The sequence below is a fragment of the Candoia aspera genome, chromosome 11 (assembly GCF_035149785.1).
Source record: "Candoia aspera isolate rCanAsp1 chromosome 11, rCanAsp1.hap2, whole genome shotgun sequence".
Taxonomy (NCBI): Eukaryota; Metazoa; Chordata; class Lepidosauria; order Squamata; family Boidae; genus Candoia; species Candoia aspera.
The window spans coordinates 17168179-17191068 of record NC_086163.1 but is presented as its reverse complement, the minus strand read 5'-3'; the positions used below and the strand labels follow the sequence as shown (position 1 = coordinate 17191068).

Here is a 22890-nt window from a genome sequence, read left to right as displayed (position 1 = left end):
AAGATTACACTGCTTTTTATTATTACATGCCAATAACCTTAATTTAAAACCTGTAGAACTTTGTTGTGATATTTTGGGGTCATATTTCCCCCAATCCAGTTTTCTAGTAGACAGTTAGGAGCCATAGGAGACATGATCCAACATAGCTGGAAGTTCTCTTATAGGGAATTCTAGGATAGGGAACTTCTACAAAGTGTCCATGTAGTCACCAGGGGTCAAGTTCATCCTGAAAGTCTTTACTTTGAGCATACAATACCAAATTACAGAAATGAAAAGTGCTCTATTTTTCTATTTCCTTCCTCGCCAAAAGCAGAATTCGTTTGTTATATTCCCTTATCCCACCCCAACCCTAAATTTAATTGCCTTGGTGGCATGCTCTTTTTTTATTTGTAATGTGTTGCAAAAAGTTTTCTTTTCATACAAACAGTTGTCTTCATTAGGAATTGGAGAGAAGCATGTCTTCTTCATCATGGCTACTCTTATTTCCAAAATACAATTGAGGGAGCAGAAGTTTGCCCTACTGGGCAATCCCAACTTCACTGTTGGCATTCAGAGTCTGTAATAAAGTTAGCAGTGTCCCACTTTAGGGGTATCTCATCTTAGAGGGAATGCCTGCAGTTAGTCAAGACATAATAAGATTTTTCTAAACTATCTTTCTTCTGCTTTCTGAATTATCACACGATCAATATTCTGAGCAATACAACCAGATACTTTTTTTTTTTTTTACAAATCAGGACTAATCCCTATCTCTGATTTAAAATCTGATTTCGATTTAAAACTAATATTATAATCTACAGGTTTTACTATTTAAAAATGTAAATATTAAAAAAAACTAATATTTTTTGACTTACATACTTTTATTTTCTGACTTTATTGACACTTTTAGTGCTGTTTGGGTTGCTGATCCATTTATTTCTTTGTGCATTTTTCTGTCTCTAGGGAATCTTGGATATAATTGTCCTCAGCAAGAATTCTCCTAAGAAAGAGCTCGCAATCCACGCATTAAAAAATAACTTTGAAGCAGATGCCTACTTTGTTAAAGTCATTGGTGAGTGGCTCAGTATGAAAACATTAAAATGCTATTAAGGGAAATTCAATACTGCTTTTAGTTTCCTACCCAGCCTAAAAACAACAGAAAGATTACTGTTAAGTAGTAATGAGGTGAGAAAGGAGATTACATTAAAATGTATACGTGAGAGGAACAGGTTAAAGAAAACCTAATTAATTAGATACAGTCCTGTTTATTTTAGAACATTCTTGCTATTTACACATTTAGTTCACTAAAGGTCTAAATAGAAAAAGTAACACAGTATGAATGTTTTGGGAAGCATTTGGAATTTTTCATGGTTTTTCTTTCTGTCTTGATTGTCTTTTATAATGTCAGCCACCCAGAATCATCTGGAATCCGGTGACCTCTAAATTTAACTAAATAAATGAAATTATAGTTTCTGTCGTTTCTTCCGCTGTACTCAGGAGTAAGAATAACAACAATATTACTTTAATGTCTTTGTCTCGGGTGCAGTGCAAATTAAGAGAAATGAAAAGGGAACCAGAAAGGCAGAAAGAAAATAAGTTAGTTGGTAGTTCCCAGAATAGCCATGTAACCTTTGGGTGTCTTCAGATGGGGGACCTCATGCTTCCCTTTCCAGTTCTGTACCACAAAAGCATTCTGTGGGGGGGGGGGAGTGAGCTAAACCCTCACTTTTGTGGCAAAAGGGCAAAGCAGGAAGTATTTGGGGAGAAAGACGTGTTTTAATAACACTCCAGATCTCTTAAACATAAGTAAGAAGATATATTCCTGTCCTTCACAGCCTTTCTCAACCTTTTGACCCTGGAGGAACCCTTGAAATATTTCTCAGGCCTCGAGGAACTCCTGCATGTTCAGGCTCAAATATAGGCCAGAAGTTACAAAATTAGTATATTCATTTCATGGGTAGGCCTGTCTGTATGCATGAACAGTGTTCTTAAACTAAAAATCTAGAATGAAACTTACCTCTTTAATGTGAAGTTGCCGGAATCTGAAATACTTTTTTAAATAAATCCTGATCTCCCAGGGAACCCTTAGTGAGCTCTCGTGGAACCCTAGGGGTCCACAGAACCCTGGTTGAGAAACCCTACTTCATACATATTCTTTGTTCTTCCCAGTCTTCACTGCTATTCACTGTGTATGAAATATTCCTAATTTAACTACTTAAACTTGCAAGTGCTTGTGTGCTCTCTTTTGTCATTTGTGTGTGTGTGTGTGTGCGTGTGTTTCCAAATCACTTGTAAACATTTGCAGCAGGAATTATATTCCATTATATAAAATTGCTTATTAAATTGCGTGGAGAGTACAAACGATCAAAGTCATCCCACACACAAAAACACCCCCCCCCCCAATTTGTTTTCATGTTTTCATCAGCCGGGGGAAAGTATGCAAGATAAACAAATGCGAAGGACTATTTTCAGCCACTTTTAGCTGAGGCCCAGGAGTAGTTTTTAGGCATTGCTATGGAGAATTAACTTCAGGACAATCTACCGCTTGCTGTTCCTGAGTACACAGCTGGGGGCTTGTCAGCACACAGCTAGTACAGTAATAAAAGAGGCACACTTTCTGCCTCACCAGGCATTCTAATGGGAAGTGTTGATCCTCCAGATCTGATGAATAGAATTGGCTTTGGATGGGGGAGGAAGTTTAAACTAAAATAATATTAAGGTTCTATCTTAAATTAATTGCGGTCCTCTCCTAGGTTTTACAGAACCACAATTCCTAGCAGCCCCAACCAGCAGAGCTAATAGTGAGGGATGCAGGGAGATGTAGTCTAGCAACAGTCGAGGTCCACATGGTATGCAGCTATCTGCCATCAGGGGTTTCTGTGCACCTCCAGTATTAGAAGTGAAGTAGATGACAGTCTGAGAGATGGCTTTTTCAGCTGTTGTGAACTGCCCTTCTTCAAGAGAACTGCTGAGCAACAATTTTTCTTATTTACCCAGGCAAGTTAATAAGTGTTTTGAGATCATCTGTCTGATTTATCTGCTGTTTAGATTTATTGTATACTTTACATTCAGTATTTCATAAACTGCTTCCGAACCATACTTGATCAAGGATAAGTGTCTTCTGGTTCCTTCATGGGTATAAAAGTGATTTAAATACCTTATTTACGATACTGTACAAAGTAGGAAAGTACAAAAAGTCCAGTGTAATGGTAAATGTGTGTTTTCTACAGCTTCCCTTTAAATAGGATTCATAGTCTAAAACTGCAAACCTACTAATTTTTAAAAGCTGTTTTGTAGAGGGCAAACCCTTTTCAAAGATGCCCAGCTTTGGCAGGAAGTTACTAAGGAATCAGCTGCTTAATCACAGCATGTTACAACCTGTCTTGGCACTGAGATGAAGTGGTTTCAAGAACAATGTTTTTTTTTTAAGTTATTAAGGGCAAGGAAGGAAACCAAGAATGAACAGGACATTGAAATGTTTTGTTTTGTTCTCCATGGTCAGTAAGTTACTTGCTCAGGCAACCCCAATTAATACATTTATTAATCCTTTTTCACATTTGTGTTTAGAAAGAAACAAACAAAAGATGCTCTCCATCTGCCAGCGAGACCTAAGGCTGTTTCGCTCTAATGAGCCAGGAGCAAAAATGCCTTTAGAAAGCTTTTTTAAAAAAATATTTAGCAGGCACGTTTATTTTTTTTTCCCCTAACTTATACCTGTCTTTGGCACCAAGTCACCCAGTTGACTCTGAAGGACAAGAGCATCTTCATTGTGCAAAACGGCATAATGTTGGAGAGCGAAATAATGTTTTTCCAAGTCACAGTGTGAGACAGGCATCTGTAATTACACGTGCCTGAGCCTATATAGCTTCATTTGCCTTTGCAAATGAGAATGGAAGCAGCAACCATGTTTAGTCTGGAGGGTGTTTGCCTAAGAAACCTGTTCACCACCGAACAACCATTATTGGTCTACTCTCTTGTTTATCCACAGTTCTCAGTGGGCTTTGTTCAAATGACTGTCCTCACAAGATAAAGGTAAGTGTGCCGCTAAAATCTGTGTCTGGGGAGTTGTGGCCTCTCAAATCCATACCATCATTCTGTTTGTCACAAGATGACAATGCCCTTGTTGCTTACAAGTTAATCATCACAATGGCAACAAAGCTACATATTCTCGAGTGGGAGAAATTTATCCTTTAATTCAGTTATAGGTCATGGCTGTGTGTGAGAAAATATCAGTTCTTCAGACAGTTTTGAGATCTCAGTTCTTATTCACTGTTTTTCATTTTGTTCTCTTTTACTTGCTGTATTGTAATGTATTTCTTAAACTACACCCATAGGCCTAGAAAACCAGTGGGAACAACCCCATAGAAGGGTGTATAAGAGAGGAATCCCCACAGCAAGAGTTGCATTGGTGCTTGAGTAATATATTAGCAATACATTAGAAATTATCCGAAAGTAATGATATTAACACTTCTCCTTCCGTATCTCCTTATGGACACACAAGCCATTGTTTTGTGTCACTTGAAAGATAGGCTAGGATTCAGTGCCAACACAAATCTTTCAGTTAACTGAAATTTGCCAAATACAAGAGTTGGCCAAGTATATTCATTCCCACTAACAGTAAAATTATAAAAGTTTTAAGTCAAGTGGTTAGGGACCCACACAGGCTTGAAAAATATTCAAGGAGTGAAGTCACTCCATTTGTTGACCCTCTTATCTCCCAAATGCCTCATCCAATTTATCTCAAGTATCCCAGAAACAGCCGATCACAAGGAGGAATGTTACCCAAGTTTTCAGCCAGGTTTTTAAAGCAATAGATGATTAACATGTATTTTATTGTAAACTGCCCAGAGTCTGAGTCCCCCTTTTGGGGGAGATGGGCGGTGATAAAAATTTGAAAAATAAATCAATCAATAAATATGTAGTATGGAGCATTGTCCACTTTGGACAATGGATGTGGACAGAAGTTCCCTAGTGTGCATGGCAGCTCCTTAGTAATTCTACGTATGTAAACATATTTGTTGGATTAAAGTACATTGGCTATTCAGTTTGCCATATATCAAATTTTAATTTTTTTTCTGCCTTTCATCTGCCACTGGATATAATAAGGTGTATCTTCCAAACAAATCTTTTAAAAGAGTAAAGTAATTTTGAAAGGCCATGTAAGTAAAACTCAGTTTCTGAGAGCTACTTTTAGGCAATTTTGATCCCTAAGTCATGCTGTTGTTGAAATGATTGCTTTTCTCTTGGACCTTTATTTGTCACTTTAATCCATTTCCCTTATTCTTTATTCTCACTCCCCAAAGGTATCTTGCCACTATTGTGCCAGTTGGGGAGAAATGCAAAGGATATTCTGTTTTCCATATGTTTTGTCCTTCTGATTTGTATTCATGGTTTCATCAAACTCCCTAGGAAGCATGTTTATGGCTCATAGTGATTTTGACTTCAAAAAAAATTCTGTATATACTGAGGCACTGCTGTGGCTGAGTATTATTAATGCTCTGGAATTTTCTTGCTCGCAAAGAGTCATTCTCTTTTGGGGTGAACACTCTGCCGTTCTTTTAGAATGGCCTTAGAGTTGTATCAGCATTCAGTACTTCTAAGTGAGATGCCTTGATCACATATAAGCTTTAAAGACACAGCTGGAGAAGTTGGGCTTGGTCTTTTAGGTAGCAGCATGCACTGCATCTTTCTCATCTTTTATATTAAACATCAGAAAGAGTCCTGGCATCTTAAATTACCATGTCCTTGTCCAAGGGCTTACAGGTTTTTTTTAAATGTTATGGATTTCACAAGGAAAGTGTTTGGAAGATGGAAGAAACAGATAGGAAACAAATCATATCGGAAAGTCCTAGAGAGGTGTTTAATGGATGCAGCAAGACAGTATCAATTAGTTAGGAGGTATTTCACTGATGAGGGCAGCTCAGCAAGATGTGTGCTGTTGAGCAATAGGCATATAAATCCTGGCCTTAGAAATAAGATTGGTGATAGATAAAAAAAAGGAGAGGTCAGAGCAAACAAATGGAGGAAAAAAGCAAACAAATGGAGTAGAACAAGAGAAGCGGATATACTCAGCAGGTGTGTAAGACAGTCTCATGCTGATCATGATCAGAGGCAGCTTAGGCAAGAAATGAGGCAGAGTTGAAGGAGGCAGAAGTCCCCCAGTGTGCCTCGGACTTAATATTTGCTTGTTTGTATGTTAGATGTATATTGTGTCTTTTTTCCAGGAGCTCAGGGATTTGGGGGTGGGGGTGGGAGTTCTTCATTTTATTGCCAAAGAACAACCCTTTGGCTAAGAGAGAATGAATGGCCCAAAGACACCTAGTGAGCTTCCATGGTTGAGCATGACTTGAATTTGTTCAGCACCTTTACCACACTGGATCTATGGACAAAAGATTCCATGATATGAGAGTCTGTTGGATTATACTAGCGATGTGTAAAAATTAGCAAGTTGGGAATGGAATATTCTGGAGCAAAACCTTGTTCAGACCATGCCATTCCAGACATGCTCTGGCACTTTCCATTCCCCATTAGGTGAATTTTGTGTCTTCCTAAATTATACCAAACAACCCTTTAGTCAGATTTATTTGCGCATTTTATTTACAACCCTTTTGGTTGACCTTTCCACAGGATAACGTAAAACCCAAACCATATCAAATTACAAAACCTCGCCATATCAAGCAAGACCACAGCAACAGGAATATATTCAATTTATATCTATCTTTATTTATTGGTCTATTTATATTGTAATTTATATGTTTTAATTCTGATTTTAATGTAAACTGCCCAGAGTCCCCTTTTTGGAGAGATGGGCGGTGATAGAAATTTGAAAAATAAATTAGATAGATAGATAGATAGATAGATAGATAGATAGATAGATAGATAGATAGATAGATAGATAGATAGAAGCCTGGGGAAAGCTCAGGAGCAGGTTAGGGGTTGTGTAGCACTTTCCCACTCAAATTCCTGGTGACTCTTTTCAGAGGCATATTAAGCAACCGTGGTGACTAGTAGCCATTTGTAGCATTGACCTCCAGAAATCTCTCTTTAAAATTCTCCAACTGGGTGACCTCAAGGCCTTCTGTACATTGACTATGTCTTTATGAAGAATTATTTTGTTACTCTAAATCTCCTCCTATTCGTTGGTCCTTGCTTTTTTTCCCAGACAAAAAAGAAAGAAACACCCAGTAATTAAAAAAAAAACCTTTAAAATTGCCGTACAATCAATTGTGACTTCGACTTGCCTGAACCCTTTTTCTGGCATCTCCTGCTGTTACCAAACTGTCAGCTTGTAGTCAGTCATATTTTAGACTTGCATTAGCTGATGAGAGTGAATATTTCTGGTAGAAGCACTTGCAGTTTTCTGCATCACTGCCTAAAAAAAAGAATTTCTGAAGATTCGTTTTCCCACACCAGATTGAAGCTGTGACTTTAAATGCTACTCTGTGTTCACATCAACCTTGAAGCTTCATAGCTAGGTTAGAGCCATGTTATATACAGAAAACTGCTATTTTTTGTATGTTACATAGGCAGTCCTGTCCAGAGACAAGCTGGAAAATGTGTAGTTCATTTAGTTGGGTGGAAATAGCTACTTATTCTGGTTATTCTTCTAATCACGGAAAAGTTCCAAACACTGTGAACAACAAAAGGAATCCGGTGGTGCTGGTGCTGGTGCGGGAGGGGGAGGGGGAGGGGGAGGAAGATTTCTTGTGCCAATTTTTCAGGCCCAGGAAGGAGAATAATGCAGTGTCCCTTTCCTTTCAGCCCTTTGGTGTGAATCAACCGGGACCTTATATTAAGTATACAACTGTAGATGCAAATGGATATCTGAAAAATGGTTCAGGTAAGACTACTTTCTGTTGACTATGGCACTGGTTTTCCAAAGTACTTACCGTCCTTATCTAGGGTATACAGATACAGATTTGCCTGTTTTAGAGGTGCTTCCTCACTAAGGTTTGACTTCGGAATTGCAGGGAATCCTCCATATTGTTAAGAGCCAAAGGCTATGTTAAGTCCTGAATATTCATAGCCAGGTAATAATAATATTCTGCAAGAGTTGTGGAAAATGAAATGCATTTATTTTAAAAAGGAAAAATGGACAAAGGCTTTTCTTTAAAAAGAAAGATAAAAGATCATTGTTGTGCCTTCTTCAGGGCAGGGAGTGCAAAGTTAATGCAGCTTTAAATAAATGTATTGTGACCTTTCTTTGGGCTTAATTGCACTCATTGGATATATTTATGCAGTCATGTATTTTTTTCCCCATTTGTTTGTTTGTTTTTTTCGTTCTACTGCTTATGAATAATAATAGAGTCAGCACTATCTCAGGCTTACATATCTAAATATTTGGGGGGAGCTAGTGCCATAATCATATACAGTGCTGTGGAACAGCTGGCTGCAGGTACCCATATAATTAAGCAGATTATAATAAGCATCTCGTATATGGGGAGGTCATATTTAACTACCCCAAACTGGTAACAGACTGGATTTCAGCAGGAGAACTGTCAGTCTGGGTAGTTTTATAATCATCTGGGCTTTTAATAAATTAAAACATTTTTAGCACACAGATGGCAAGAAAAACCTGTCCCCTGATAGAAGGACAGAGAGAGATACAAATCCTACTTTGAAGGCTGAATCTCTAGAGCATTCAGTTTCCTGGAAAAGGAGCTCACCTAAATTTCCAGTGATTTGACATTCTTAGGCTGACCCTATGGCCAACATGATCAGTAAGGGAAACTTTTGGCTGACCCAGTCTTTTCTTTTTATTCGATCTAGACATTTGCTATTTTGGCACAGGTCTTTCAAAAAGCCTGTGCAACCCCTGAAATTTCTTCCCAGGAGGTTTCCCTAATTGGCTGATCTTTGATTGTAATAAATTGAAACCAAAAGACAAACCCTGGAAAGGTTTCCCTAACATTGCTCCAGCTCTGCACCTAATTCAATGCTAAGAAATCAGAAGTATGAGTCATTATTGCTCCTAAAATACTCCAAATTATTGAACAGCCAAATGTGCATTCATCTGGGGTAGAATGACTCTGTGTATGTGGGAAAGAAGGCATCTGATTAGGCTCCAGAGATTCAGGTCTTATGATAGAAATATGAGCATTTCACTACAGGCTGAATGGCAAAAAAAGGAAAAAAGCCAAGGCGACATGTTATTCAAGACTCCTGGTCTGAATATTAGGTGGGTGACATGATAAATCATAGATCATTTTTCTAAAGTAAAATCTGAAAAACTGTTTCTTTTTTGAGCAGCTTAAAAATCCATACATTTTCTAAATAAGTCCATATTTCCCTAAGTTTTAGCCAAAATCAGATTCTGTATTTCAAAAGAGAATTACTGATCTTAATCATGAATTCACAGAGTTGTACTTATCCCAACGTGAGAGATCTCCTCCAGCCAACAGAGCCAACCAATATAGGGCTGTCAAGACCCATCTAGGACAACAAATGCCACTTCGTAGGATTCTTATCCCCCTTTAGTGACTACTAAGAATAGCTAGTTACCTTTCCTAGGCAGTCTGATTTGTTCATCAGAAGGATATTTCCTAATCTCTCAGCGGTCTTGAGGACACATTGCCATGTTTGACTTGTATCTGTTGCAGCACCTTCCAATATGTAAGACCATTCTGATCTGTGAAACAGGCCTTTGAAGAAGTTGATGGTGTTAACAATGCAAATCACAAATGCAAGTGGGAGGAATGGAGGAGTGATGAGTTGGGACTTCCACTGAATTCAACCCCAAATTAAAGCCTTATGATGAATAAATATTGATGGCGTCTGTGAAATTGGTTTTTAAATATTAATGGCCTGTTGTTTGCAAGCAATATTATAGTTGCTTCTTGGGTGATAAAATAATAATAATAATAATTTTTACTACAGTCACTGACCAGAATTGCAAACAAAAACACATTAAAAATAAAGTAAAAAAAAAACAAGATAAAATCTTACAATTGGTGGTAGGTTCATCAGTGGAAAATAAAAGTCTGCCTAATGTTACAGGCAGTATAATAAAATTTAGCTACGTTCAAGGAGAGTGAATCATACTGATCTGATAACAACTCTACATTAAAAAGATCAGAATTTCCCAGGTGTTTTACCAGGTAAGGAGTTATAAGGCGTGTCCTTGAGTCCTTAGAGAGGGTACAGTAGAGCAGGACATGAGCTGTAGTTTCAACAGCCCCTTGTCCACAGGGGCACAGTCTCAACTTATAGGGGACTTTTTTGTATCAGCCCTCCAAAACTGCTGTGGGGAGAGGGTTGAAGCGTGCTGAAGTTAGTCTCTTCGGAATTTGGAAAGAGTTATGTGGTGTAAGTATCTCACTGGCTTGTAAAAAGGGGCCTAACTTCTGAGAAAAATGTTCTTAGGTCGAGCAGACTGATCCTGTTGGGCTTTGATATGTTGTTTAAATATGCTAAGTGCACACTCATAACCCATCATTAGGAATGCCACCCAGGAAAAGCTGAGATGTTGAAGTTTTTGTGATACTGTCCTGAACCATATTGATTTGTACTTGTCCTCAGTAAGGAAAGAACTCAAACCTGTGGGGAAGAACAGTAACTTCAACCAATGTGCTATGATACAGGTCCATGCACCTGTTTCGACTTTAGAAAGGGCCTGTCAATTGGGTGGGAAGCTATCAGGCACCAGAATAGAGTGGGATTTCTGGCTTGAGATGCTGTTATCAATTGCTGCCAGGAAGCCCTAGTGAATTCTCTTTTCTTGTTTTGCAATAGATGTTTATATTGTTTCTTCAGGAGCATAAAGTCCTGGATGGAATGCTCGGTGGGGTTCTCTTTGTATAATTTGAATTTCCTAATTGGTTTACTCTTGGCCTCAAAACCTTCCATGTCAAACCAGGGTTGAGTGGGATAAGTCTTGCCCTCATAGCTCTCTTCCTCGATATCTGGGTGGAGAGTACTGGCTGGAGTAACTGAATGAGTTGGTGAATGTCTGCAGAAGGGAATTCCCAGATCTCTCTTTAACTATAGTAAAATGGAATTGCAGTGCTGCTTCAGACAGAAGCAGCTGAGAAGTTTGCTCATTGAGTTGCTGAGTCCATCTGGCATGGACCAGCCTTGGCTCTAGGTCTGTTTCCAAAATTGGAGTAGGTTCGGTTTCCAGAAAGCAATTGTCTCATGCTTTTATATCTGTGATACCTGGAAGATGGTCACTGTCAGGTTGATTGTCTAGATACAATTTTTGTACAAGGGTAATTAAATTCCACAAGATGAAAGTATAATCAATCAGGGAAGTAGGAGCATATCAAATCCAGCAACATAATTCATGAGAGCTGAGTCTTTGGATTTAGCACTCCAGCTTGCAATGTTCCATGAAAGAATTGTTGGGGTTTTAGAGGTATCCAGATGTCAGTCTGAGTTCCCAACAGTGGCCACTGTAAGAGGCAGATGCTCAAGAATGGTGGGAACATAAGTTGGTACATACTGTTCGGTGTTAAGATCAACTGTTGGAGAAATGGGTGTATTTTGGGTGTCAGAGGAAATAATATCAATATCAGAAGAGGCAATTCCAGGGAAGCATGAGACCCAAAGCCAGACTTCTGACTCTGGGTGATAAAATTCAGTGCTGTTTTTCTGCCTTGCAATCAAACATATGATGAAAACAGCAGTTATTAGATTAGACCTAACCGCTCCTAAATATGCAATAGTAAAATTTAAGGTAATAGACAGTCCCTCTGTGGCTTATAAGGGAAGGAAATTTTGTTTCAGAATGAGAACACAATGACGAAATTAGTTTATCATTGCCCCTCAAGCAATACTGTACAATAATAAACACAATTGTTGGTGTCTATATTTAGTGCTTTTGAATACTCTGAATTCTTCACCTATCTTACTTCAGTTGTCCTTAACCACTGCCCTAAAAAGTTACAACTAATTTCCTGATCTACTACACTGCACTAGTTCTATTACATTAGCTGGTGATTTTATGCATATATTCATTACTAATTAAAACATGGGCCATCTGTGTATTTCTCTATTTTATAAGTTTAAGCTTTAGTATTATCTGATAGATTCTTTTATGTTTAAAGCTGAAGTATGCTATGGATTTTTTGCATTTCTCTTAATCGCATGCCAATATTATTTTTATTGGTGCATTAGTAATTACTATTATGCTCAAACATAACCAGCTGCAATTTATTTTTTGTCCTAAGTCAGAAGTGTTCATTGTTTCCTGAGCTGGAGACTAGTCTTGGTCCTTGAATGGTGTCTTGGAGGCTGCGCTTCAAAGCTGTAGGACCAGAAAAATGCATGTTATTTGATTGTATTTAAATTTAAATTTACATTTAATTCAAATTAAATACAGTTGGTATGACTACTGTTCGGTTATGTGTATAATAACTTTGCCCTTTTGTCACATTAAAAATTACCATTTGGTAACAATGTTTGAATGCCTGCAGATACCACTCATCAGTTTTGGGAAATGTGCACGGCTATACAGCCTCAGACCATATCCCTTTATCTTAGTCCATTTAACTTAGTTTTGCCAGCCCTGAAAAGATTTGTCTCAATATCAGTTGAAATAGCTGAAGGAGATCATCTCTTTGCCAAACTGATAAGGCCGAACATTTAATTCACAAGAACATGTTCCAGAGATAAACCAACGTTTAACCAGCTGTTGACCTTCTAACTCTGAAACTATGTTCCTGCATCCTCATTTTCCCTGGCCTGTGTCACACCATCACCATAATCAAAGTGTTTTCATTAATAAAATGCTGCAAAATAGAACTCCTGACATTCTCTCCCAGGTACTGACATTCCCTGCTGAATTTAGATACTGCGAATGCAATGAGAAAGGCTTTTATGCTGCGGTCATTGACTTTTGTCTCTAGAATTCTCTCCTTTATGTTTGGAAGCATTTGTAGCAGAAAGAGAACCAAAAAAAAGAAGTCTTGCTCTGTGTATCTTCTATGTTCTGTGGCTGGGAGTTCCAGGAGGCATCAGGTTAAGCCAGAAGATGGTTTTCTTCTCTGCAAACCCAAAAATGCCCAAATGCAGATCTTGTAGTTTGCTTAATATTTTCAGGCATCAAGCCCTTTATTCAAAAGCTCCCTGTTTGTTTGTGTCTAACACTCACGATGGCAATTGGATCTGTACATGAAGTCATTTAATTTGTACCATCAGATACTTGTCTATTTTCCATAAAATAAAATGCAGTTAATTATACTGTTGGCAAATTCAGTCTGTCCTCAGAACTTATCAAATGCAAACGTGAAAAAAATTGCTACTGGGATAGCAGTATGTGTGCTCATGGGTATATATTGCTTATCTGATTCTCAGAATATTTCTTGAAGAAGGATGTAGCATCAACTCACCAGTTGTTTGGGAATCCTTTTCATTTGCTTGCTCCAGTAATACAGACTTTTAAGACTTTCTTTTCCTATAATGTTTGCAGAGACATGACTAATCATCATTAAACTCTGCTCCCTATTAACCCCTGACAGGCATGAAAGGGCACTAAAGGATATTTCTGTCCTTAACACTTGGCTCATTTTTCTTCTCAATTCATTGCTCTTTATGTCCAGATTCAAACAAGATTTGATGACCAGTCCCTTATCCCAGAGCATTTGTTCTTCCATGGCAATTTTTTAAACCTTCCTTAGCTGTCTGGCCTTTCACCTGCAGCTGAGCCAGCATTTTTGTAATCTTTCTGCACTCACATGGTTTAGTAATGTCATGATTATTTAGTGCTGCCTTGGATCCTTGAAGTTACAATCTACAGTTTTCGTGTGAGGGGCATACTAATTGTTTAAGCAGTGTTGCTAATATTCTTATGTAAACCATGTTTTCAGCAGCAGATATGGGGCAATACCCAAGTGTTACCAGATTGCAGAGCACTAGGGTGATCTTGATTCGGGAATGTCCTCCTCCTCCTAGCACTTGAGAAGGCAGTGTATGAAAACAGCATGGCCCAGCGTTGCCCAACCTAAGGTGGTCTAAATATATTGAGATATTGATTCCTGGATTTCTCCCAGTCAGGGAATTGCATCTGGAGGAAAACAGGAAGTTTGCTGGAGATACAGCAAGCAAGCAGGAATCCAATTGCAGCCAGAAACCGTGTACATAATGCATTTTCAGACCGGAGGGATGCTTTTCCACATAAAAGCCTGTGGTGTCAGCACCTTTGATTTTATAAGAAGTATAATCAGGATCATGTACCTTCTGCTTGAATGAACACAGTGCATTGTGCTAGCTTCTGGCAAGAATAAGGAATGTTTAGAAACTAATAGGGGTGGCAGAAGATAGATGGGAAGGGGTAATGGGAAGACATTTGAAGGAGGAAATGGAGATTCAGGGAGGGAAGCATTGGATATCAGCCAGAGTACATAGAATGGCACAAGGACCAGGACAAGAAGTAGAGGTTGGTAAAGCTTCAAAGGTGGTCAGATTGAGGATTGAATGCTAAAGAGAGGAGGGAACGAATATGGCATGGTGGGACTGTTCATTTTCGTCTAGAAAGGAACAAGCTGCATCCGCCTTTAAGGCAGACTGCATTTGAAAGAGAAAAACCCAAGTTTTCTATCCGATTATATAGAAGAAGAAAGAGGAGTACAATGTACCGCTCTTCCCTTTTCTTTCAGAAAGAGATAAGCAAGGAGTAATGTACTTCAGCCACGATATCAACCATTCGGACTTAAGCTGAATTTTGCAGTCTCACACACTGATTTTACCAATAGTTTCTTCCCAGCCAGCCTTTCACCTCATGTCACTTGTTTCCCTTGACATATGGCTTCCTAAATTAATTTCCTCTGTTGGCTTTTTGGCCCAGGATCCTGACATCTTGTCAAGAAGGATAAGCTTTCTCAATTGTTCTCTATGAGGTGCCATGTTACTCTTCGCTTCACACTGCTTTACATTCAGATCTGCTCCAGTGAAGGTGGTTTTGGATTAGGTTATAGCCTTCCCAATAAATTGGATCATTTTTGCATTTGTGGCTTTATCCTTAATTGACAGTGTCAGCACTGTGGAACTTGAAAATGGGAAATGAAAATTTGCACAGCTGTTTTCCTTTTGCTTAATAATAAGCTTTCATAATAATGAGTACCAGCCTGCTTGCTTTGGCAGGCTAGGTCAGGGAGTAGAAGCAAACTTCAACATGTGATTGGGAGGCTGTTGTAAATGTGCAGTTAGGAGTACGAGACCCATTTTCTCTATCCGGATCGATTTTCCCTCAGGAAAAGTACCAGTATTCCTCATTTAACGATCACAATTGGGATTGGGATTTCAGTTGCTAAGTGAAGCGGTCATTAAGTAAATCTGACCTGATTTTATGACCTTTTTTGCAGTGGTCATTAAGCAAATCACTGCCAGTATTAAGCGAACCACATGCTTGTTAAGTGAATCACGCAGTTCCCCATTGATTTTGCTTGCTAGAAGCCAGCCAGGAAGCTCGAAAATGGTAATCACATGATCATGGGACACTGTGACGGTCATGAATGTGAACCAATTGCCAAGCACCCAAATCATGATTGCATGACTACGGGGACACTGCAATGGTCGTAAGTGTGAGGACTGGTCATAAGTCAGTTTTTCCAGCATCGTTGTAAGTCCAAACCATCACTAAATGAATGATTGTTAAGCAAGGAGTACCTGTAGTTCTTTGGTGTGTTCTAACCACTCTACCAGCTTTCTCTTTTCTTTTCAACAGTTCGCTAGAGAAGAAATAGCAATATGGCTGCAGGAAAGAGGCAGCTTATTGGTTGGACTGTTGGCATTCCATAGGAGTTAGCTATTAGGTGCTTACAATGAGTTTTGATGTTTGGAATTGTAAAATCTGTACTTTAGTGTTCCTGCATTGTTTTGTACAGCAAGCGTCTGTCCAGGTGCAAAGAATCAGATGTTACCCACTGGTATCTAATAAGAGATTACTCTGGGAAACTACCAATTTCTTTGGCATTGTAAACATTGTAAACCTCACACTGCCCTTCACTAAAAATTATAAAGTCATGGAATCATCTGAAGTTTGCCTACAGCTGTCAGAGTGCATCCCTGTGTGGGAGTCTTTGGAATATAAACCTTGCTGCGTTGAAGGGATTCACCTCCTCATTGATTTTTTTTTTTAAGAAGGTCCTAAAAACAGACCTTTTTACTAGAAGATTTTAATTTGGCTTTTGATTTAACTGCACTTTTAACTGCATCAGCCTGTATCAGCCCCTGGCCAAGCTTGAGTGGAGCTAGGAGGAAGTGTTTTGCAAAGCACCCTTTTCCAGACCATTAAAGCAGCCGCATCTTTTTCCAGTCTTCATAAATCGAACACCTATCCATTTACTAGGAAGGAGAGGACGTTTTGATGATTTGAAGAGAAGAGTTTTATAAGCATTTCCAGATGCTGCAGAGCACCTCTTTTGAAGAATTCACACACCCCTGCTCATTAGTAATTAGATCAAAAACCAAAAGGAAAGCTTAGGTCTGTAGGCTAAACTGGGAAGTTAAAAAAATCCACCGTAGAAGATGATTCTGGCAAATGAATTTTGTTCTGTTACCAAGAAACTGCAAGATTGTATGCATGTATTCAACAAGAATCAAATGCTGGTTTTATGTTTTATTGCAAACCAACAAAATATTCAGGTAGTAGTACACTGATACGTGTGAGTGTCAGTGTCTGGGTATAGTGTGCATGTGTATATATACATTCTGTGTGTAAATGGATTGAAATGAAAATAGTTCTTATCTTACTCTGTCACATGTTAAATTCTTCAAATAAAATTAGAGTTGAAAGAAATATAAGTAGCAGGTTAAGCCTTTTGAAACCTAAACCTTTTAAAACAGGTCAGTCTGGAGCAAAACATTTCCGAAGAAGATACTTTAGAAGTGGCTGTTTCTCTGTTCATTCTGACCTCATGAGAAAAAGAACCTGAAATTTGGAAACGCAACTAGTCAGACAGCATTAACTCATATCATTTCAGGATTTTCTTAACCTCCAGAATGTATTGTTTTATAGGAAAAACAAGCAGAAAAAACTGGCTAATAGAGTAGAAATACAAATGGCATCCCCCACGCCCACCATTTTACTGTTTTCTTTAGCAAGATTACATAAAATAAACAGTACAAAAATACAAAAGATAAACAGTGAAAGAAACAACGTCTTGGTGTAATTCTTTTAGATACCCTCCCATGTGCAGTACAGGTACAATCATGATTACTCAAAGACAATCAGATTCCCAAGTTTTGGGATATAATTCAATATCACATTAACATCTGTAGCATACCATACCATACCATACCATTTAAATGTATATGCCACCCAACTCCCAGCAACTCTGGGCGGTTTATAATTGTGATGTACAGATTTATCCATGAATCTTCTTACGTACATTGAAATGCTATTCCAAAAGGATATTGGTAGTTAATAAGACTAAATCCTAAGGGTCAGTGAACCCTCACATTTTTTGCATCTCCAGCAAAGAAAATCCGATGTCTGGCCTTTCAGAAATGCAAATGTCAATTTGAAGCGGATGCTGGTTGCAGAAAGAGATCAAACGGTGAAATTAAGAATAGAGTGTAAGAAATGTCAAGAATTCAAATATAAAAATAATTTGTAGCTCAGTTGGCATGGGCTGCAGTTGACTTCTTGTGATCACATCTCAGTAACAGAGGATCCCAGAATGTCTGCTACAAGCAAAGCATTCTGGAAACCTCTTTGGATCAGGTTGCATTCAAGCTTCAGTAACCACCAGGGTAGCTTAGAATTTAAGTGATCGTGATGTGACTTGGTCACACCATTACAGTAGATAGGGAATCTATGCTAGGCAGGCTAGATTAGAGGATCTGGAATGACATGCAGACCAACTGACATTGAGGGGCAGGAAACTGTTCATGAATTGCTATTTATCATGAATTATTGCTCCATTTGATATCATAGGTTCTCTGTTCTCTTGGTGAACAAGGACCATTTCAAAAGCTTTCAATTTGCAGGATAGCTATCCACTAGAGAGCTGAATATAATTTTAGATCTAATTAAACTCTGTCATTTATTAATTACCTTATAGGTTTTTTGACAAGCAAACTCTGAATAGCTTGGCCGTGTTGAAGAAAAAAAAACAGGAGCAGCTTATTGCTTTTTTTCCTTGACATTCTAAATTTGTTTATTTTTTTTAACTTGCCTCAATTGATGTATGCTTCTGCATACATATTTTTCTGTGACAGAGGCTTGTCATTCCAAACAAATTACTCTTATTCCAGCCACAAAAATTCAAGATATACTCATATTAAACAGCAAAGGATGACTGAATCTTTTCATAATCTAAGCTATGGATTTATCATGGACCATAAAACAAAGCTAGAGTTTGTAAGATCTGAGTATAAATCCTGTAATATAATTGTAAATTAGTTGTTCACTCTTAGGACATTTGACACCCTTTCATTAGGCTGTTTGTTTATGTCATTATATGCTCATTCAGTAGCTGGTGGTTTGGGTGCACATCACACAGTAGGCAATAAAATGTAATATCTGTGCTCATTTCTCAGTTATGGAACAGGGCAGGCAACAGTATTCTGGAAGGGAAAGGAAATTAAGATATAATGAAGACTAGATGGCCTCCATTTTTTGAACCTTAGCAAATCCTTCTTGTAAAGGTACACATGTTTGGGAACTGCTGTTTTTAAGAAAAGGAACACATTTCTAGCACCTGATGTTAGGAGGAAGGGCTAGCATAAGTACTTAATCTACCCAAGTATGAATATAGCTGTATGATACGAATTTCCTGTACCAGCACATTGTTATGTTTATGACTGTCCTGGCTTCCACACACTCTTTACTTCCCACTTAGCATCTTCTGTTACAATGACTCTTGGAGCTTTGGTGGTAACTCCACTGCCCAAGTTTCTGATGGAAATTAGGCTGCTTATTATTTGATCAGTCCCAAACCTGTCTTACAGAATCCCAAGTCCTGCAAGGCTGTGATATCTGCTGCAAGTAATGGCAAGGTATGATGTGGGATTACAGATACTGTGAATATATTGCTCCCTAGATTTGTAAACAGTTTGAGTTGCATGTTGCTGGTCTCCAGTGCAATATTGAGGAAAATAGTTTCCTATCTCAAAAGATTCCATTCTTTTCTACAGCAGAGGTAGGTGTGTGGAAAATTATTGGAGAGGTTATCACACCAAAATTTGATTGTGTATGTGTGTGCATGCATACATTCCTTCATTTCAGAAACATGTTTGGCCTCAATAATATTCTTGTTTTGGACATAAAGGAGACTTGGTAGAGGGCTATCAGAGCTGTGACATTTTCTAGTGTCATGAAAATCCACAGTCTAGGAATAGCTACTGTACTCTGTTAATGGATTTGTTTACTATAGATAGCAGAAAGTCATATAGTTGAATAACTCTTTGTGGAATGCTTTTATTGTACAGCTTATGTCCCAAGACATCCCATGATATGGGTTACTTGATACAGCATTGTTCAGAATTTGTATTGCATGTGGAAACTCCTCAGTTGAAATTTCTGAACAGTTGAGTTGTCCTCATTTTTTTTTTTTTTTTTGTGCTGAGCATTGCCTCATACTTCAAGTGTTGGTGAATATTTGGTAGTAGTTGTTATGTTGTATGAACACACATTTTGGATGAATATAAAAAATGTCCATGTAGAATAAGATGGATTACTCAAGAATGCTGGGGGATGGTCCTTGTAGAAGACCTGTAGCTGAGAGGCAAAGAACACATGCTCTGCGTAGAAGATCCCAGCTTCAAACTATATCACCTATGGATTACTGTAAAAGGACTGAGAGGCGAATTATGGCTTCTTCTACCCAAGATCATATTGCCAGCCAGCTACTAATCAAGTTAGATGAACAGATAATCTAACCAGGTGCAAGGCAATATCTTACAAAAGGTCAGGACATGAATTTATTTGTTCGTTTGTTTGTTTTCTATCCCACCTTTATTATTTTTATAAATAACTCAAGGCAGCGAACATACCTAATACTCCTTCCTTCTCCTATTTTCCCCACAACAACAACCCTGTGAGGTGGGTTGGGCTGAGAGAGTGACTGGCCCAAGGTCACCCAGCCACCCAGAATTATCTGACCTGTTCTGATCCTGTGCCCATAATTACTTGTCCTCCTAAACACAGTTCAATAGCACTTCATACTTCCCTGTTCTTTTGGAAAATCTTTTTCAGAATTTTGAGGTTTACACAGCATAACTTTCCCCTTCCCCTTCCCCCAAATATAAAGCGCACTGTTCTGACGTTTGAGAATATTGCTTTGGTTGTACCCTGCATTGCTCTTCTCCATATTAACTTTTCATCTTTGCTGTGGCAGCTATAATTGCAATTTTCACCTGGCACGAATATCTGGACTCAATCAAATTGGGCACTGGACCATGCTAGAATACAGAATGAAGGCTCAAAGTATGAATTAAACATGCCAGACTTCACTGCACCTTGTTCCTCTTGCCAACTGGCAGAAATTGTCAGCACTGTCACTTAGTCCTAATCTTATGGAAGTGAAGAAAGAGATGCTTTCCAAGAGCCAAACTGGGAATTTGTTGTAGTAGTTCTGCTTTCTAACATGTTTACATCTTTCTGCATATGGAAGTTGATTGTTTATATGATACAGTATTAGCTTCATTTAAACAAGAGCAGAGAAAAGAAGGGGTTGTTGTTGTTCTCGTTGTTTGCTTGTAGGCCAGCTCTTACACAATAGTGCTTCAACCCATAAAATCAGTTGGAGAGGTGGTGGAGCTGACGTGAGGATGCAGTATGTGAGACTGCTAATTTTGGTAACATCTCCATATACAGGTTGCAGTGGTTGCCAACCCATATATACCAGCTCTGTATGGAAATAAATAAATAAATGTGCAATAAATTAACTGTTAAAGAATGATTCATGTGACTAGTGCTATTGAGTGCAGTTAAACAGCCTGCTTATGTTGAGATCAGCTTGTGCGTCAAGTTATATGCATGACAGATCTACTTTGATAAGTCAAGGATCAGGTGGAAAACTGTTCTTGTTTACCCTGAAAATGAAGTTCTCAATAGCTTTAAAGGACTGCCAAATGAGATGTCAGCCAGGTGTTCAGTGCATGAAAAGTTTTGACTGCTGCCCTTTCCTGATGGGGGTGGAGTGGCTTCATATCTGTCCAGAAGTATATGGGGGATACAAAGACAGTTAAGTAAAGAAAAATGTGCCAGAGAGTGAATTAAGGTTGATAAGCTTGTCTAGTAGCAGAGACAAAATTCTATCTATAAGTTCCAACCTATTGCCCAAGCTGTGATTTATTGCACTGTAATTTTCAAGTCATATTGGATTGCTTAATTTAAGATGCTCAGGCATGTGTTGGAGCACATAAGACCCAAAAGAATATCACGCTCATAACTGTAATAAGATGAAATTATGGGTCAAGGTGACTTACTCATCTCCAACATGCCTTCAGTGTTTGTTTTTAGCCTAGTTCGTCTGTTACTGTCTCTCCTTCTCTCTGCTTGTTGAAATAGCACATCAGCAAATTCAGCTCCATGATTGATACAATCGAGCATATTGTTGAAAAGCAAAAAAAGGTTTCAGAAATGCTTCTGCTAAAAAGTAATGGGTTTGTTTCAAATTTTACCATAAAGACATGTGCACTAAATGGCATTAAATGAACAGGGCACAAAGCCTCTGTCCATGTTGTGCAAATGGAAGGCAACAATACTGTTCTGGCTTTACAGGCTTGTTGCAAAAATGACAAAATAACATGAAGAGCTTTGAGCACTTTACACTGCTGTATAAATGCTTAATGTCACTGTGAGATTCTTATAGGTGTAGAGTTCAATTTTAGTATCAGACAATCATCTTGTAGCAAAATTGCATTACTCTGAAGGCCTTAAGCAATATATTCATTGTGCCATTTTTTTAATTGCATTCTAGCCGGACAGCTGAGTCAGTCAGCACACTTTGCCCTCCAGCTTCCATATAATGTTTTAGGCTTGGGTCGAAGTGCTAATTTTCTTGATCATTTATGTGTTGGCATTCCTCGTCCCCTGGGGGAAAAGGTACGTTAAAACTACTAGTCTGCATGGACTTATTTAAGATAAATCTGTGTGTTATGTTTCAGGGTCATGTTCTGGAATCAGATAACGTTGGGTTCTTCTGTTAGGGATAGGGTGATTAGCAAATTTTGGTGTGAGTTGCAGTCTCCAGTACTGGGTTTATGTGAAAATTGATGATATGCCATCAAATGGGTATCAACTCTTAGCAACCACATAGATAGATTTTCTCCAGCCTGGTCCTTCAGGTCTTCCAACAGTGTACCCATTGCCACTGTCACTGGGTCCATCCATCTTGCTTGTGTGAAAATGCCCAGTGGAACATTAAAAATACATTTTTTTCCAGAAAGTTTCAGAGTTTAACTGCAAGGATGGTAATGTACTTAGTAAAATTCCTCGGAACTTATTAAAGGAAAAACACGGAGAAAGAAAGCTAGCCAGTTTTCAGAGAAGTTTGGCACTTGGTTTCTATAGCATCACTTTATTTAGTAAGATGAACTAACAAGATAGTCACTATGGCCCTTTCTTCATTCCAGTCTACAAGGAAACAAGAATGGACAGCCATCATCCCAAATTCCCAGCTTATAGTCATTCCATATCCTCAAAACGTCCCTCGAAGGTAAGTTCTTTTCATTTGAGTCAAATTAAATCTTGCCAGATGAGTGGTAATGGCTTTGTTCAAATGATATGTTCCAATAAGGCCAGATCATTTCCTCGTCTTATACAATTCCTTGCATCCTATATTTCCTTTGCACAGAACTGCAAATATATATATGGGGGGTGGGCTGGGAGGGCTGGGTATACTTTACACTCCTACACGTGCCCCAGAGACAAATACCATTTTCAAACAGGGATCAACAATCCAGTGCTTGAGCATCATTCCCCCCAAAATGTGCATGTCCTCAATCCCTTCCTCCAATTATATTCAA

General features: G+C 38.5%; 1 protein-coding gene across 1 annotated transcript in view; it reads left to right on the top strand.

Moving 5' to 3' along the window:
• The window catches only part of ITFG1 (integrin alpha FG-GAP repeat containing 1), a 91359-nt gene that overhangs the window by 55993 nt on the left and 12476 nt on the right, over positions 1-22890 (top strand). The window contains exons 12-16 of the mRNA XM_063312902.1: positions 940-1048; positions 3965-4008; positions 7738-7816; positions 21843-21967; positions 22498-22580. Coding sequence (XP_063168972.1) covers positions 940-1048; positions 3965-4008; positions 7738-7816; positions 21843-21967; positions 22498-22580 — 440 coding nt within the window. The remainder of the gene's footprint in view (positions 1-939; positions 1049-3964; positions 4009-7737; positions 7817-21842; positions 21968-22497; positions 22581-22890) is intronic.